Genomic DNA, 18,260 nt, shown 5'->3' with positions numbered 1-18,260 from the left:
TAGATATCAAATTAAAGCAAATGTTATTTTTTCTATGCATTTTTCATACATGTCTGTCATGTTTATGTATATTATAATTTAATGTATAAGCAGTATATGTAAATGTCAATATGTATTACTGTGTAAGACTTGTTTTTCCCCTCCTAATGTGAACGGTTTCTAACCTTGTGGACTTGTTGCAATCTAGGTGCAATGGCTACTAAAATGAGACGACATGACTCGCGCGTCCATCCTTACCAAAGGATTGTGACCGCAGACAGAGGTTAGTTTAGTCTCTAGGATGCTTTACTTTGCCTGTTGATTGCATTGCCTTATATTTGCCTTAGTTGGGGATTTCTCGTGTTTTTATATACTGCACATTATGCACATTATGTTTACATACGTAGTACTCAATATAGAACTATATTTTAATGCTCAGGCAAAAGCGATGTTAATTGCTTTGGTTTACAAGAACTGTGACCCTTGGTGACAGAACAGGTATCACACGCCGTGTTCAAGCTAAGTTTTCTTAACATTCGTCTGATGTGAAATAAGATCCTAAAATAAATCAGCCTTGTTTCCATCATTCCATTTGTTTTACTTATGAGGAACAGAGTCGAAAGCGACTGAACACGAAGTAGACAGTAGCCACGTTGCCACCAGGCATCATTTTTCCACTTGGTTTATGTCTTGATTTTTGTTTTCTGTAAAAAAAATATAAAAAAATTGGTAGGACGGACATACCTAATCAGAGCTAGTTAACATTCTCTCTCCAGTGTGTTTAAGTATTGAAATAAAATGTAAAAATACATGGGGAAAATGTTATTTCAGTTGTACATGAGGTACTGTCATTTTATATTTTGACATTTTATAACAAGTGTATTTATGGTTCCTGTATATACTGATAATAAAGAAAAATAATTGGGGGAAATTAATCTATTCATTACGTAACGCTAGTTACTGTTATTCATTGCGTAACGCTAGTTACTGTTATTCATTGCGTAACGCTAGTTACTGTTATTCCTTGCATAACGCTAGTTACTGTTATTCCTTGCATAACGCTAGTTACTGTTATTCATTGCGTAATGCTAGTTACTGTTATTCATTACGTAACGCTAGTTACTGTTATTCATTGCGTAACGCTAGTTACTGTTATTCCTTGCGTAACGCTAGTTACTATTATTCATTGCGTAACGCTAGTTACTGTTATTCATTGCGTAACGCTAGTTACTGTTATTCCTTACGTAACGCTAGTTACTGTTATTCCTTATGTAACGCTAGTTACTGTTATTCCTTGCGTAACGCTAGTTACTGTTATTCCTTATGTAACACTAGTTACTGTTATTCCTTGCGTAACGCTAGTTACTGTTATCCATTGCGTAACGCTAGTTACTGTTATTCATTGCGTAACGCTAGTTACTGTTATTCATTGCGTAACGCTAGTTACTGTTATTCCTTACGTAACGCTAGTTACTGTTATTCATTGCGTAACGCTAGTTACTGTTACTCATTGCGTAACGCTAGTTACTGTTACTCATTGCGTAACGCTAGCTAGTTACTGTTATTCATTGCGTAACGCTAGTTACTGTTACTCATTGCGTAATGCTAGTTACTGTTATTCCTTACGTAACGCACGCTAGTTACTGTTAATCATTGCGTAACGCTAGTTACTGTTATTCATTGCGTAACGCTAGTTACTGTTATTCATTGCGTAACGCTAGCTAGTTACTGTTATTCCTTACGTAACGCACGCTAGTTACTGTTAATCATTGCGTAACGCTAGCTAGTTACTGTTATTCCTTGCGTAACGCTAGTTACTGTTATTCATTGCGTAACGCTAGCTAGTTACTGTTATTCCTTGCGTAACGCTAGTTCTGTTATTCCTTGCGTAACGCTAGTTACTGTTACTCATTGCGTAACGCTAGTTACTGTTATTCATTGCGTAACGCTAGCTAGTTACTGTTATTCCTTGCGTAACGCTAGTTACTGTTATTCATTGCGTAACGCTAGCTAGTTACTGTTATTCCTTGCGTAACGCTAGTTACTGTTATTCATTGCGTAACGCTAGCTAGTTACTGTTATTCCTTGCGTAACGCTAGTTACTGTTATTCATTGCGTAACGCTAGCTAGTTACTGTTATTCATTGCGTAACGCTAGTTACTATTATTCCTTGCGTAACGCACGCTAGTTACTGTTACTCATTGCGTAACGCTAGCTAGTTACTGTTATTCATTGCGTAACGCTAGTTACTGTTATTCCTTGCGCAACGCTAGTTACTGTTATTCATTGCGTAACGCTAGTTACTGTTATTCATTGCGTAACGCTAGTTACTGTTATTCATTGCGTAACGCTAGCTAGTTACTGTTATTCATTGCGTAACGCTAGCTAGTTACTGTTATTCCTTGCGTAACGCTAGCTAGTTACTGTTAATCATTGCGTAACGCTAGTTACTGTTATTCATTGCGTAACGCTAGCTAGTTACTGTTATTCCTTGCGTAACGCTAGCTAGTTACTGTTATTCCTTGCGTAACGCTAGCTAGTTACTGTTATTCCTTGCGTAACGCTAGTTCTGTTATTCCTTGCGTAACGCTAGTTACTGTTACTCATTGCGTAACGCTAGTTACTGTTATTCATTGCGTAACGCTAGCTAGTTACTGTTATTCCTTGCGTAACGCTAGTTACTGTTATTCATTGCGTAACGCTAGCTAGTTACTGTTATTCCTTGCGTAACGCTAGTTACTGTTATTCATTGCGTAACGCTAGCTAGTTACTGTTATTCCTTGCGTAACGCTAGCTAGTTACTGTTATTCATTGCGTAACGCTAGCTAGTTACTTTAAGTCTCCTTACCACTAATCACACTGCTGGTAATTTCCATTCCAACCTCAAAGAAAGTAAACCATAATTATTTTTTTGTACTTTGTTCGACCTCTCTTGAGTTCTGGTACTGGGGCCAATGTAGCGCTTTGATTAAAACAATGTTTTAATTCAGGTTGGGGGCTTAGTAGTTGAGATCGTGATGTAACAACCTCATGACTATAACACTATTAGCTAGCTGGGTTTGTCTCTTGGCGGGAATTAGTGGGAATAAGAGATTGCAGTAATTTTATTGTTAAAAATGATGTCATTCCAGTCTCTTCTTGCTGACACTAATATCCTTTCTATTTTTTCTTTCTTTTTGTTTGTTTTTTGTTTCTAACCACCTAGCCGCCACCGGCAACTAACACATGACCTTCTGACCTCTGAACTCTTCACCCAATGACGAGCCGCCCCAAGCCTGCCTGCTGATCAGTTAACTGGTAATTGCCTTTTGCTAGCCTCTCGGGACGCAGTGAGAAAGAGGCGCCTGCCCTTAGTTACCCTAACATGTTTTTGATTTTAAAAAAACATTTAAAAAAAAAAAAAAAATGTATACATCATAAACTCATTGAAACACATCAAACCCAAGTTATTATTTGATTGATTTCTGTTCATTGAGTTGAATTCCCATTCTCTCTCTTTCTTTTTCTTCATGAATCACAAACTGGAGGGATGTGTGTGTGTGTTACTAATGAATCTGCACTGAATTTAAAATTATATATATATATATATAATCTCAATAAAGATCCCATCCTCCCTGTCGACCGCCCCATACCTGCTCTGATTCGGTGACCTCACTAATAATTACTGAACAATGGTAAACGGGAACTGAACCCAAACGGTATGCCCCCAGTCCCTCTTTCCCTCCCCATTCCACACTTCCTTGTGGGTCATTTGAAAGAAAAGGAAATAGAAGGAAAGAGAAACTACACTCACACCAACTTGTTGATTCTCTGTCATTTTCATATGTAATCGTGCATTATGAACCTCTGAGACGATAATGTGCTGACACATTCTGGGTGTGCCCTCCACGGCTGTCTGTTAAAAGCATGGCTAAATTGACTGCAAATGGAGCTTATAATTCGTTTTTATGTTATGTTTTTCTTTGGTTTTACTTGATTTTTCTGTTTTCTCGTTAATTCATTCTAATGAGCTCTTTTTGTGAAGGACTAGCCAGACAAAGCAGGTTGTAAGAACTTAAAAGGTAGCTTTTGAAGTGGCAGGCCTATCATGGGCAGTTAGCGGAAGCTAGGTGGGGTGCTGGGGCAGGGTGATATAGGGAAGAATCAGGATGAGAAGCGGTGTTTCTATTACTATAATGAAAGTAGGATGAGTTGAGGGCACAGTGGATATATAGTCAACTAGCTACTGAACTATGCTCCTCCACACTGTGTCCAAGTATACCGTGTCTGATGTATTCAGAGAAATGATGCGAGCTGTGATCGAAAAGACAAAAAAAAGTATTGTGTGCATATTTAGCCAAAGGGTTTCCAGTTGAATTATATCTACATAAATATGTATCTAACCGCAGAGGTCTCTCCGTCATTTTAGCGTTTGAAAGGGTGTGATTTCATGCTTGTGTAAGTAAAGCTCTAGTTTCCCATGAAGAGACAAAGGTGATTAACAATAAAGATGGCTACTGGTGGAGGGGGGGATCCTGATAGTGAAGTTTTGTATATATTTCATTTTCTCTTTTTTTGATTTAGCCTTTTTGTTTTTGGTTGTATCTACACCCCTGGCAAAAAAATGCATTCTCATTTTGCGTTTCAGCATTTGGCCAATTCTCTATGCTCGTGTGTTTTTGTAGTTTTCTTTTAATCTCTTTCCAATTTGATACCAATCAAGTCATCCTGGGGGACAGGATACCCGCCCTCATGCAAATATGCCTGTTTGAATTTAAATGACTTTCAGGGGAAATGTATTTATTTTTAACCCTCACCATACCAGTTTGAAGTCCCCCAATTAGCACATCCACAATGTGTCTCCATGAAGGTATAGTCCAGCTCCTGAGCCCTGACCGTTTCTTTAACTCTTTCTCAAGAACAAAAATAGGATGTGAAAGCCATGCCTGCCTGTTCAAATTGCTTTATACGTACCTGTTATATATATACATACACACACACACACAGAGAGAGAGAGATACCTGTCATTACATATTAAAGATGGAGAACAAAATGAAATACTCTTACAGGGTGCTGGAGAAGAAAACATATATATTTTTGGCAATTTTAGCTTTTTATACTTGCAGTTACAAAATATGAAAAAAAAAGTTTAAAAAAAATAGTATGCAGAAAAAGGACGTGGCGAAAATGCTGTGTTACTTTGGATATTATTGGCTTGGAAAATAAAAAATAAAGACCAAAATAGTCATACCTAGGAACATTGCAAGGATGTAAGTGTTACGAAGAGGGGTTGAGCGAGACACAGAATATTTTTTTGTTTTTAAGTTAGAAGAAGTGCCTTATCGACGGTTGTTTCTTTTTCCAAGTGTTAACATTCTGTTCCGTAATATCCAGCAACAACTAGGAAACTGCAGAGAGGAACGGCTTCTGTATGCGCTCTGAAGAGTTGAGCAGGGTAGCTCCGTCATTATTGCTGAGCTACTGAAGTTATTCTATGCAAAAAGAATAGCAGTCGTATGACCAGCTAAAATATGTGCCATGGTTCGTCTTCCCAAGTATAAGTTCAGTTTTTTTGTTTTATTTTTTTAATCTTTGGCCCTTTTCTCTGCCATCGGAACACGTTTCATTTCTTATTTCTCTGCGTTTTGATTTAACGTGTTATCCTTGTCTTGTTTTCTGGTAACTGTGATTATTCTACAAAGAACAAACTGCCAATAGCAATGCAGAAGTCTGCCAGGACATTAGGAACATTTATGAATAAATTGAATATAAAATGAGATTAAGCGGGGAAAAGCTGTTTGCATGTATACCTCTGTTTCAAAATCTGCAAACTGAAAACATCCACTCTAACAATGCTTTCTCACTACAGTTGGGGAATGTAGCCAACCCGTTTTATAATCGACCTAAAGACCCGAGAGGGTTTTCCCAGATGCAGTTCGGAGCTCTTCAGATTGGGAGGGGGGAGCTGGATGACATGTATTGATTTCTATGTTAGTCAATATGTAGCCATTCTGGAAGTGATCGACATACAGCTGGACGATATAGCAGAGACTAGAAAAACTCCTTGCCTCCCTACAGCTAAAATGATGAGGCCGTCTGCACTCTTAAGGTCCTTACTACTGAGTAGTGTTGTTTCCAGGTGTGAATACTGGAAGAGGTGAAAACCCACACATGGTAGAACAAACGATTACATCCAAAACTGAGGCTTGAATGCGAAATATAGATGGTTATTAGAATATCATGCCCCAAAAATCATAGTGCAAGAAAGTGCATAAATTAAAGGTGAAAACAAACGTTTTGTCCTTAGGTCATCTCACACAACTTCACAGCCAAGCAGTTTGCACTTTTTGAAACAAAAGGGGTATATCTAATCAAAGAAAAAAAATACTATAAAAAATCAATTGAGACATGAATTATAAAGTATTTTACCTTCCCTGGCTGTCTGATACTATTTATTTTTCTCATACATGCTTTACACAGAAAAGGTCCATTTGTTTTCAGTGTTTATGAATTATTCTTAATTTAAAAAATTAAATAAATAAAAATGGAGCAAGATATGACAAGCATTTTGACAGTATTAAGAAATATTCCCTCATACAATGGCACAGCGTGTTGTAACATTGCAAAGGTTGGTTTAGTTCATCAGGTATATGGTGAAAGCTACCGTATTCTCTGGCCTGCCTAGTACGATGTATGATAATGTAATTTACAGCCATTGTTAAAGGTTTATAATGTATTTTTCTAATCTCATTTTATATGTATATTATAAAATCCTTTTTCTGACTTTTTTTGTTGTTGTTGATGAAGCCCACTGCAACTTGTTTTTGAACCCCCACCCCTTTCTTGAAATCTGTCCCTCATTAGGAGTGTTTCCTTTCCTAGAGTTAGATTTAGTTTTCTTGCCAACTCCTAGCTTGTTTAACTCATTAGCGACTTTTAGTTTCTTGTCATAAGTATTTTTACATGCTTGCTTTTTAGTTTCCATGGTGTGTGCTGTTATATTTCTTATTAACCCCTTGGCATTTATTTTAATAAAACATTCTTAGTAAGAATTTTACTAACTTGCTGATATTTTTTTTGGTCTTGTTTTTAACAAGTTTAATGGATGTACGACCTTGGTCTGGTTCACGGACTAACACAATTAAAACTGGTGTCTGACCACCAAACACTTACACTGACATGCCTGTACACACACGCATATGTGTGCACTCAGCAACACACACACACACACACACACACACACACACACACACACACACACACACACACACACACACACACAGTCTAACTGGAACCTGTGCACGAGCTGATCCGTCCCTCACACACACTTTCACCTGTGTTGCTGAAAAGATTCTTCTAAACACTCTACAGAATCCCAATTCCAGCACCGCTGCTGTCTCGTCCCTCCTTTCTGTTTATCACCACTCTCTTGTGGTTTTGCTCTTTGTAGGAGAACCAGGTAGCTGCTCGCTGTAACTGGAAGTGTAGGAGAACCAGGGAGCTTCTCTCTGTAGGAGAACCAGGGAGCTGCTCTCTGTAGGAGAACCATGTAGCTGCTCTCTGTAACTGGAAGTGTAGGAGAACCAGGGAGCTTCTCTCTGTAGGAGAACCAGGGAGCTGCTCTCTGTAGCTGTAACTGGAAGTGTAGGAGAACCAGGGAGCTGCTCTCTGTAGCTGTAACTGGAAGTGTAGGAGAACCAGGGAGCTTCTCTCTGTAGGAGAACCAGGGAGCTTCTCTCTGTAGGAGAACCAGGGAGCTGCTCTCTGTAGGAGAACCAGGGAGCTGCTCTCTGTAGCTGTAACTGGAAGTGTAGGAGAACCAGGGAGCTTCTCTCTGTAGGAGAACCAGGGAGCTGCTCTCTGTAGGAGAACCAGGGAGCTGCTCTCTGTAGCTGTAACTGGAAGTGTAGGAGAACCAGGGAGCTTCTCTCTGTAGGAGAACCAGGGAGCTGCTCTCTGTAGGAGAACCAGGGAGCTTCTCTCTGTAGGAGAACCAGGGAGCTGCTCTCTGTAGGAGAACCAGGGGGCTGCTCTCTGTAGCTGTAACAGGAAGTGTAGGGTGGCAGGTGAAACACCAGGGTCCGACACAAATGTACAACTGAAAGCTAATATGCTGCTCATCATACAGTATCTCAAGGCAATCTGCCTCGTGTAGGAGTACGTCATCTGATTCAACACCAATGTGTCCTCCCGGGTCTGAGAGAGAGAGATTACTGTAGCGCAGAAGATACTAATGTACATATTGCTATGACTCCATACACCGTTATTACAACACATTCTAAATGAACTGGTCCTGCAATGTGCCGCGTGCTGTTGGGAAGTGGACTGTCTGATGTTAGACACAACTGGAGCCCTTATACCTGAAAATGCTATCCGTTGCTACAAAGTACTACTATTATTTACTCTTAAGTAATTCTACAGGTTATTGTAATGCTTTCACAGGGCCGTTTCACTAAAGCACCAGCCATTTATCTACAGGGTGAACCAATTGGTCGGTTCTATTAGATCATCTGTGCCTTTTTTAACCATTGTTGGTCAGTTTCATATTGAGGTGTGAAGTGTAGACTTGGAGTAGATCAGACAATGACCTAAAGGCTACACTAGAAGGGAGTACTTGTAGTGCTGACGTAGTATTCTACTGCCTTAACCCGTTTCGCAAGAGTCTAAACGGTAGTGTTGACAATCCAACAAAAACTTTGGGATCAAATTAGAATGAACATATTAGCTTCTATTAGTGGTTTTGTAATCCGACTCGATTCACAGCCAGCGCCTGCTAATGTCTCTGTTCTGTTTCACTTCTTTCCTCTCTGTGCTTCTTTTCTTCACTAATTTGAGGTGTTCAGACTGACACATGAGCCAAGATGAGCTGTTATTAATCTCTCTTTTTTTTATGATTATACTTTAACCCACTGGGTGTTTGCCTCCACAATTTCAAAGTATCTCTGCACAAACAACTTCGGCTTTAACAATCTAATTCCTTAGTTTCCACAAACAAGCGAGTAAACGCATAACATTTAGACTTTCTCCGCTGTCTGAAATTAACAAGTCTTCCCGATCTGATGATCATGGGTGCGTTTCTGTAACACTTGACTTTAGACAAGCAATAAAGAAAAAAATAGATATCAATGGGAGTTTGTCAATCCAAACTTTGGCATATTTCCATCTGGAGCTATGTTTAAGTAATACTTGTTGGGTCTTCTAACCTTTCTTATATATTTATGCAGTTAATTGTAAAACAAACAAAAAAACAATCCTCTGCCCCCCAAAAATTGCCATAACTGGAATCCGCCTTTTAGCAATGGGTGTCTTTATGCTGTCTGAAGTGTAAGTGTTGCCTTTGTTTTTCTGTTGGCTCGTTTCCCGAGTTGAGCTGATGACAAGAATATGAAGTGGCAAGTTATTTGTGTGGTGTGCAATGCATTACAAACCCTGCCTTGCATCTGGAAAGAATAAGTGCCTTTTTGTGAGAGATTTGAAAAATGTATATATTGTGCCAATTACTAGTATCTCTCACTTGCCTTTTTGTTGAGCACTAAAAATGAAATTCCTTAGCTATTCCTGCACACTGTGGATTGATCGTTTTCTTTTTGCTGAACTGGAATATTTGTAAAAAATATTTTGGTTTAAAAAAAATCTCCTCAGGCCTTCCATTTCTCGCATGTAATTGGACCACATATGCATATAATAGCTGTGTAGGGAAGCAGTCCTATGTGGTTTGAATGAATGTCTTGTGGTAGTCCTGGACTGTGTTACACCTACCTTACCAACGAGTATATTTCTGAAAACATTCCTCAAACGTAAGTCAAATTATGACAGCAGGTTAACCCATTAACGTGGTCTCAATGACGTAGCACTCAGGGTTAAAGGGTAATGATACCAAAACTTGGAATAACGATTGAAGCCCCATTGGATTTTTTTACGTTTATTTTTTGTTTGTCACCGATGTGTGTTGAAAAAATCATTAAAAACGTTTCTCAGTGATCTGCTATAGAAGTTCCTGATGCATGTAGGGGTGCACTACATCTCAGAATTGTTGTGGAGTTGTATGTGATGTAGTTGTGTGTTTTGTTTTATAGAGGACTAGAATAGGATTCTGAGGAGGATATAAAACGTTGTATTGTCAATTATGTTGCTCAAACCAAAAAAGGAAAATGTCATGTGTACAATAAAGAACCACATTTACAAGTGGCCTGTTGACTGCTCTACTTGGCTTCATCTGGCGTCTCTCTGCTCTGCTGATGTCACCTATTTGGAAACCTAGGATGCCAGCGTTTCAAGGTACGTTTAGCACAAAGGAACACAGGAAATTACATCAAAGTGCAAGATGGTGTCTGGAAATGGATGTTTACATACATGTATAAAAGGATCAGAACTTAAGTCTCCTTTCCATAGCTGGCATTTTAAGGTCAAAACAATCAAGAATCCTTCCCGACCGGGGTGCTTTTGTCATTTGAGGTGACTTTTGCCTCAAGGTATTGTATGGTGCGACTGTTGAATGGCTTTTTCCCCCCCGGAAGACTTGACAGAAGACATGTACAGCTGAAGTGGGAAGTTTACATACACCTTAGCCAAATACATTTAAACTCAGTTTTTCACAATTCCTGACGTTTATATCCTAGTAAAAATGCCTTGCCTTAGGTCAGTTAGGATCACCACTTTATTTTAAGAATATGAAATGTCAGAATAATAGTAGAGAGAATGAAGTATTTCAGATTTTATTTCATCACATTCCCAGTGGGTCAGAAGTTTACATACACTCAATTTGTATTTGGTAGCATTGCCTTTAAATTGTTTAACTTGGGTCAAATGTTTCGGGTAGCCTTTCACAAGCTTCCCACAATAAGTTGGGTGAATGTTGGCCCATTCCTCCTGACAGAGCTGGTGTAACTGAGTCAGGTTTGTGTCAGTAGGCTTGTAGGCCTCCTTGCTCACACACACTTTTTCAGTTCTGCCCACACATTTTCTATAGGATTCAGGTCAGGGCTTTGTGATGACCACTCCAATACCTTGACTTTGTTGTCCTTAAGCCATTTTGCCACAACTTTGGAAGTATGCTTGGGGTCATTGTCCATTTCGAAGACCCATTTGCGACCAAGCTTTAACTTCCTGACTGATGTCTTGAGATGTTGCTTCAATATATCCACATAATTTTCCCTCTTGATGACATCTATTTTGTGAAGTGCACCAGTCCCTCCTGCAGCAAAGCACCCCCACAACATGAGGCTTGCAAACCTCCCTCTTTTTCCTCCAAACATAACAATGGTATTCATTGCCAAACTGTTCTATTTTTGTTTCATCAGACCAGAGGACATTTCTCAAAAAGGTACAATCTTTGTCCCCATGTGCAGTTGCAAACCTTAGTCTGTCTTTTTTATGGAGGTTTTGGAGCAGTGGCTTCTTCCTTGCTGAGCGGCCTTTCAGGTTATGTCGATATAGGACTCGTTTTACTGTGGATATAGATACTTTTGTACCTGTTTCCTCCAGCATCTTCACACGGTCCTTTGCTGTTGTTCTGGGATTGATTTGCACTTTTCGCACCAAAGTACGTTCATCTCTAGGAGACAGAACGCGTCTCCTTCCTGAGCGGTATCACGGCTGCGTCCTCCCATGGTGTTTATACTTGCGTACTATTGTTAGTACAGATGAACGTGGTACCTTCAGGCGTTTGGAAATTGCTCCCACGGATGAACCAGACTTGTGGTCTACATTTATTTTCTGAGGTCTTGGCTGATTTCTTTTTATTTTCCCATGATGTCAAGCAAAGAGGCACTGGGTTTGAAGGTAGGCCTTGAAATACATCCACAGGTACACCTCCAATTGGCTCAAATTATGTCAATTAGCCTATCAGAAGCTTCGAAAGCCATGACATAATTTTCTGGGATTTTCCAAGCTGTTTAAAGGCACAGTATGTAAACTTCTGACCCACTGGAATTGTGATACAGTGAAATAATCTGTCTGTAAACAATTGTTGGAAAAATTACTTGTGTCATGCACAAAGTAGATGTCCTAACCGACTTGCCAAAACTATAGTTTGTTAACAAGAAATTTATGGAGTGGTTAAAAAAACGTGTTTTAATGACTCCAACCTAAGTGTATGTAAACTTCCGACTTCAAATGTATACTTATAATCCTGATCCGATCTTCCAGTAGTAGTAAGCAAGTAGAAATTACTATTATTAATATTACTGCACTGTCGGAACTAGAAGAACAAGCATTTCACTACACTCACATTAACATCTGCTAACCATGTGTATGTGACCAATAAAAATGTGATTTGAGTAAGCAAGTACAACACAACGGCATTTCCAATAATACATATTTTAATAGGTTGTATATTCCATGGACTTCTGTGGCTCAGTGGGTAGAGCATGGCGGTTGCCACACCAGGAGGAGGGGTTTGATCATCAATACATACGTTCATCAGCACAGACATCGATGGCTCTTGCCAAGACCACGGACTAGAAGCGTCGCATCCCATGAATACCACTTGCTACTGATAGACGTTGTGGATCAGAAACGGACTAGAAGCGTCGCAAGCCTTTGGAGTTCAGGACGTTAATTTCTAACTCCCTGGTTCTCTACGGTAGAGGAAGCTGCTGTTGGAGGACGGGCTCATTATAATGTCTGGAATGGACTAAAAATGGAACGGTATCAGACATTTGGAAGCCACATGTTTCACTCCGTTCCATCTATTCCATTACAACGAGCCCGTCCTCCTACTGCTCCTCCCACCAGCCTCGTCTGCTCTACGGATAATTAACGCATCTTTGTGTGGAGCGCCACTTGATTGAACAGTGAGCCAGTTCAGTTCGTTGACATATTAGAGTTGGTGTATGTCTCAATGGGACTGCTGATTTACTCATTACTATGTGCTAGCAGCGCTCCTGCTTGTCATGTTGTTAGCAGCCTAGTATTATTGCAACGACAAAACAGTTCTTTAGAGGCCACTCAATTGGACAAATGGACGATGGGAAGTTAAGTATGATCTCTCTGCTCTCTCTGTGTGTAGAACTTGATGGAGAAGCAGCTGTTGAATAGGATTGTGGGGGGTTGTCTGAGGGCTTGTGGAAGTGACATTTACATGTATGTGTCTTGCAGGAGGGGGAGATGGAGAGGAGGAGTGGTTGGTTGCAGGTAAGATTCAGCAAAGAAGCAGTTGTTGTGGGGGCCAGCTGGGAGTACAATCAGAGGGAGGGGGTCGAGTGGAAGCTTTGCATTATGAGTGACCGATGTTCCTGGAATGAATGTGGGGCATTCATAAGGAGTGCAGCTGTTTCTGTGTGTGTGTGTGTGTGTGTGTGTGTGTGTGTGTGTGTTTCTATGTGTGTGTGCGTGTGTGTGCGTTTTCAGAATAAACAGTATTGGGTTTTAAGTCCAGTTAGGATTAAGCTCCATGTTACTGAGAAAACAGGCTAAATCCATTTGAGTTTCATATTCACACAGTATCGTGTAGGCTTGTAGCATAACTTTTGTATAATGTGATATCATCTAGCTATGGTAGTCGACCTCTCTTATCAATCCCATGCTTTTGTCCCAAAAAGTACCACAGTGATGGTTAAAGTAGACAAAGGCCATTGTCATTTTTCAGATAAGATCACGATTTTCATCAACTTTAACTGTCCGAACTCACTATTTCTGAATGACACATCATACGTTTGATGCTATTTGTAACATTTCATACATATTTATATTTTACAGTTTTGCAGTAAAACAGCACCGACTTACTGGGTTTTGGGTTTGGTGCACATTTTGGTTTTGCCCTTAACACTACACAGCTGATTCAAATAACCAACTCATTAAGCTTTGTTTATTTGAATCGACTGTGTAGTGCTTCAGCCCAAAAAAAAATCAAGAAGTGCACCCAGGACCAAGTTGAGGAAACCCTGGTGTAGCTGGTAGTCGCCTGACCTTTATACTGCTTGTCTACACAGTAGCTGAATGGCTGATCTCTGTGTGAGAAAGAGAGGAAATGAAAAAGCTGACCCAATTTAATACACCTGTCTCCGTGTACTCTGTCCCTTCTCTCACTCCTCTCTTCTTTCACCTCCACAGCAGTCCAAAGGTAGGTAGTGTGTTTCCACATGGAATATGATCATTACCGTGAACATTCATTGTCATATAGATCAACAAAATCACACATGCAAGTATGTATTTGTTGTGAAGTTGATACCAATTTCACTTCTAAAGTAATATTTACTCACAAAATTTCTCACCAAGATTGAGCAACCCACATTCAGGTGAATGGGGCGGCAGGTAGCCTAGTGGTTAGAGCGTTGAGCCAGTAACTGAAAGGTTGCTAGATCGAATCCCCGAGCTGACAAGGTAAAAATCTGTTGTTCTGCCCCTGAACAAGACAGTTAACCCACTGTTCCTAGGTTGTCATTGTAGGTAAGGATTTGTTTTTAACTGACTTGCCTAGGATGAGGTGGGGTGTAATGGCGAAGAAAGTGTGACGGTAATCTGTTTTTCCCACAATCGAACACTGTCACCCCCCCCCCCCCTCCCTCACGGGAGAAGACAAACGACTACATTGTCCCTGGATGTGTACTTTCTCTTTGGGTGTAATTAATCTCAGTGCTGCGGGTGTAAACATTAAGAAGGCCACGCTTTTGTCTCCGATTCATCTTTTCTGTCAGATTTACATCCCTTGCTAAATCTGGGCGTGGCACGGCGGGGTCCCTCCCCCTGAGTCATGGCTGCAGTCAACAGAGAGACAAATGACGACAACACGGAGGAAAAATCAGACACTAATGTGGCTAACACCCAATAACAGACAGAAACAACCCATCCCATCGCTTTTCAGCTTGACGAGGCCATAAGATAGGCTAGACAGAACAAGTTAGGGCATGTCTCGAATGATACCGGCCATGTCCGAATACCAATACTTTAGCCTGGGCAGCCTCTAGTGGGCGCTATGGATCTCATCTGGGCTTAATGTGCCCACACTTTTTTTCTGCCTTCTCGCCATTAAATCGAGTTCAGGAGGAAATCGAAGCCTTTCCATCCTGAATGAAGATTGTTTTAAGTACGAACTGATTGCCGGGGGGACACAAGTGTATTAGCGGCTGGGCACATTAAGCCTAGACAATAGTGGAGATGCATATGGCCCACTAGCAGCTTCCCAGGCTACCCATTCTTGCGTTCTAAATAATAGGCTGATTATACCATTTTATTGTGTGTGAAATGTTGTATGCTTTAAATGCCAGGATGTCATACTGGTTTCAACTTTTCATGTAGTAGAATTAGTAGAATTCGCTGCACTATTGATGAAGAGAGCAGCATACCACCCTGCATGCCACTGCTGGCTTGCCTCTGAAGTTAAGCAGGGTTGGTCTTTGTGGATCCCTGGATGGGAGACCAGATGCTGCTGGAGGGCCAGTAGGAGGCACTATTTCCTCTGGTCTAAAAAAAATATCTTAATGCCCCAGGGCAGTGATTGGGGACATTGTCCTGTGTAGGGTGCTGTCTTTTTGGATGGGATGATAAACGGTTGTCCTGACTCTCTGGTCACTAAAGATCCCATTACATTTACTGTAAGAGTTAACCCCAGTGTCCTGGCTAAATTCCCAGTCTGGCCTTCATACCATCATGGCCACATAATCATTCCCAGCTTCATTGATTCCCCTGTAACTATTCCCCAGGTCTTTGCTGTAAATGAGAATGTGTTTTCAGACAACTTACCTGGTAAAATAAGGGGTAAACAATACCTGATAATTAGAATAAGAAGATGGGCTGTAGCAAATGATGCATTGTCAGGATGGTAATATATTGATTTACACCGAGTATACAGAACAGTAGGAACAACCTTCCTAATATTAATTTGCTCCCTCAGAACAGCCTCAATTTGTCTGTGTATTTGTATTTATTATGGATCCCCATTAGTTCCTGCCAAAGCAGCAGCTACTCTTCCTGGGGTCCAGCAAAATAAAGGCAGTTTATACGATTTTAAAACATTGCAATACATTCACAGATTTCACAACACACTGTGTGCCCTCAGGCCCCTACTCCACCACTACCACATATCTACAGTACTAAATCCATGTGTATGTATAGTGTGTATGTTATCTGTCTGTGCCAATGTTTGTTTTGCTTCACAGTCCCAGCTGTTCCATAAAGTGTTTTTTATCTGTTTTTTAAATCTAATTTTACTGCTTGTATCAGTTACTTGATGTGGAATAGAGTTCCATGTAGTCATGGCTCTATGTAGTACTGTGTGCTTCCCATAGTCTGTTCTGGACTTATGGACTCTACAAGGTGTCGAAAGCGTTCCACAGGGATGCTGGCCCATGTTGACTCTAATGCTTCCTGCAGTTGTCAAGTTGGCTGGATGACCGTTTGGTGGTGGACCATTCTTGATACACACGGGAAACTGTGAAGCGTGAAAAACCCAGCAGCATTGCAGTTCGTGACACAAACCGGTGTGCCTGGCACCTACTATCATACCCTGTTCAAAATCACTTAAATATTTTGTCTTGCCCATTCACCCTCTGAATGGCACACATACACAATCCATGTCTCAATTTTCTCAAGGATTTAAAATCCTTCTTAAACCCGTCTCCTCCCCTTCATCTACACTGATTGAAGTGGATTTAATGAGTGACATCAATAGGGGTTCATAGCTTCCACCTGGATTCACATGGTCAGTCTAGGTCATGGAAAGAGCAGGTGTTCTTAATGTTTTGTACACTCAGTGTATACTAAACAGTACGTAATATATAGTATGAAGTATAGTTAGTACACAGTATGTAGTTTAGTAAGTAGTAGGCATGACAGATTTCGGACATAGACACTCTTCAGAATATATACAAAAATATAAACGCGTGTAAAGTGTTGGTCTCATGTTTCATGAGCTGAAATGAAAGATCCCAGAAATGTTCCAAATGCACAAAAAGCTTATTTCTCTCAAAATGTTGTGCACAAATTTGTTTACATCCCTGTTAGTGCACATTTCCCCTTTGCCAAGATAATCCATTCACCTGATAGGTGTGGCACATCAAGAAGCTGATTAAACGGCATGATCATTACACAGGTGCACCTTGTGCTAGAGACAATAACAGGCCACTCTAAAAATGTGCAGTTATATCACAACACAATGCCACAGGTGTCTCAAGTTTTACTCACCAGACATGTCACCCATTGAGCATGTTTGGGATGCTCTGGATCAACGTGTACGACAGCATGTTCCAGTTTCCGCCAATATCCAGCAACAAAGCCATTGAACAGGAGTGGGACAACATTCAACAGGCCACAATCAACAGGCTGATCAACTCTATACGAAGGAGATGTTTCGCGCTGCATGAGGCAAATGATGGTCACACCAGATACTGACTGGATTTCTGATCCATGCCCCCACCATGTTTTTAAAGGTATATGTGACCAATGGATGCATATCTGTATTCCCAGTCATGTGAAATCCACAGATTGCAGCTTAATGAATTTGTCGATTGACATATTTCCTTATATGAACTGTAACTCAAATCTTTGAAATTGTTACATGTTACGTTTACATTTTTGTTCAGTGTAGCTTAACTTTTGACCATAAAATATTGTGCATTTTGGAAGAGGTGGTAGTATAGTCACATACAAGGAGGTTATGGTGGTGGTATAGTCACATACAGGGAGGTTATGGTGGTAGTAGTATAGTCACATACAGGGAGGTTATGGTGGTAGTAGTGTAGTCACATACAGGGAGGTTATGGTGGTGGCAGTATAGTCACATACAGGGAGGTTATGGTGGTAGTATAGTCACATACAGGGAGGTTATGGTGGTAGTATAGTCACATACAGGTAGGTTATGGTGGTAGTATAGTCACATACAGGGAGGTTATGGTGGTAGTAGTATAGTCACATACAGGGAGGTTATGGTGGTAGTAGTATAGTCACATACAGGGAGGTTATGGTAGTAGTATAGTCACATACAGGGAGGTTATGGTGGTAGTAGTATAGTCACATACAGGGAGGTTATGGTGGTAGTAGTATAGTCACATACAGGGAGGTTATGGTGGTAGTAGTATAGTCACATACAGGGAGGTTATGGTGGTGGTATAGTCACATACAGGGAGGTTATGGTGGTGGTATAGTCACATACAGGGAGGTTATGGTGGTAGTAGTATAGTCACATACAGGGAGGTTATGGTGCTAGTATAGTCACATACAGGGAGGTTATGGTGCTAGTATAGTCACATACAGGGAGGTTATGGTGGTAGTAGTATAGTCACATACAAGGAGGTTATGGTGGTAGTAGTATAGTCACATACAGGGAGGTTATGGTGGTAGTAGTATAGTCACATACAAGGAGGTTA

At 40.4% G+C, this 18,260-nt stretch overlaps 1 protein-coding gene across 4 annotated transcripts in view; it reads left to right on the top strand.

Moving 5' to 3' along the window:
* Window positions 1-7,029, top strand: part of LOC120060091 (protein quaking-A) — a 126,690-nt gene extending 119,661 nt beyond the window's left edge. For all 4 annotated transcript variants that reach the window (XM_039009156.1, XM_039009153.1, XM_039009154.1 and 1 more), the window contains exons 7-8: window positions 188-262; window positions 3,185-7,029. In XM_039009156.1, the coding sequence (XP_038865084.1) occupies window positions 188-262; window positions 3,185-3,201 (92 nt within the window). In that variant the 3' untranslated portion in view covers window positions 3,202-7,029. The remainder of the gene's footprint in view (window positions 1-187; window positions 263-3,184) is intronic.
* Window positions 7,030-18,260: the final 11,231 nt, after the last annotated feature.

The sequence above is a fragment of the Salvelinus namaycush genome, chromosome 15, assembly GCF_016432855.1.
Source record: "Salvelinus namaycush isolate Seneca chromosome 15, SaNama_1.0, whole genome shotgun sequence".
Classification (NCBI taxonomy): domain Eukaryota; kingdom Metazoa; phylum Chordata; class Actinopteri; order Salmoniformes; family Salmonidae; genus Salvelinus; species Salvelinus namaycush.
The sequence above is the reverse complement of the archived record's forward strand: the minus strand, read 5'-3'. Positions and strand labels throughout refer to the sequence as shown.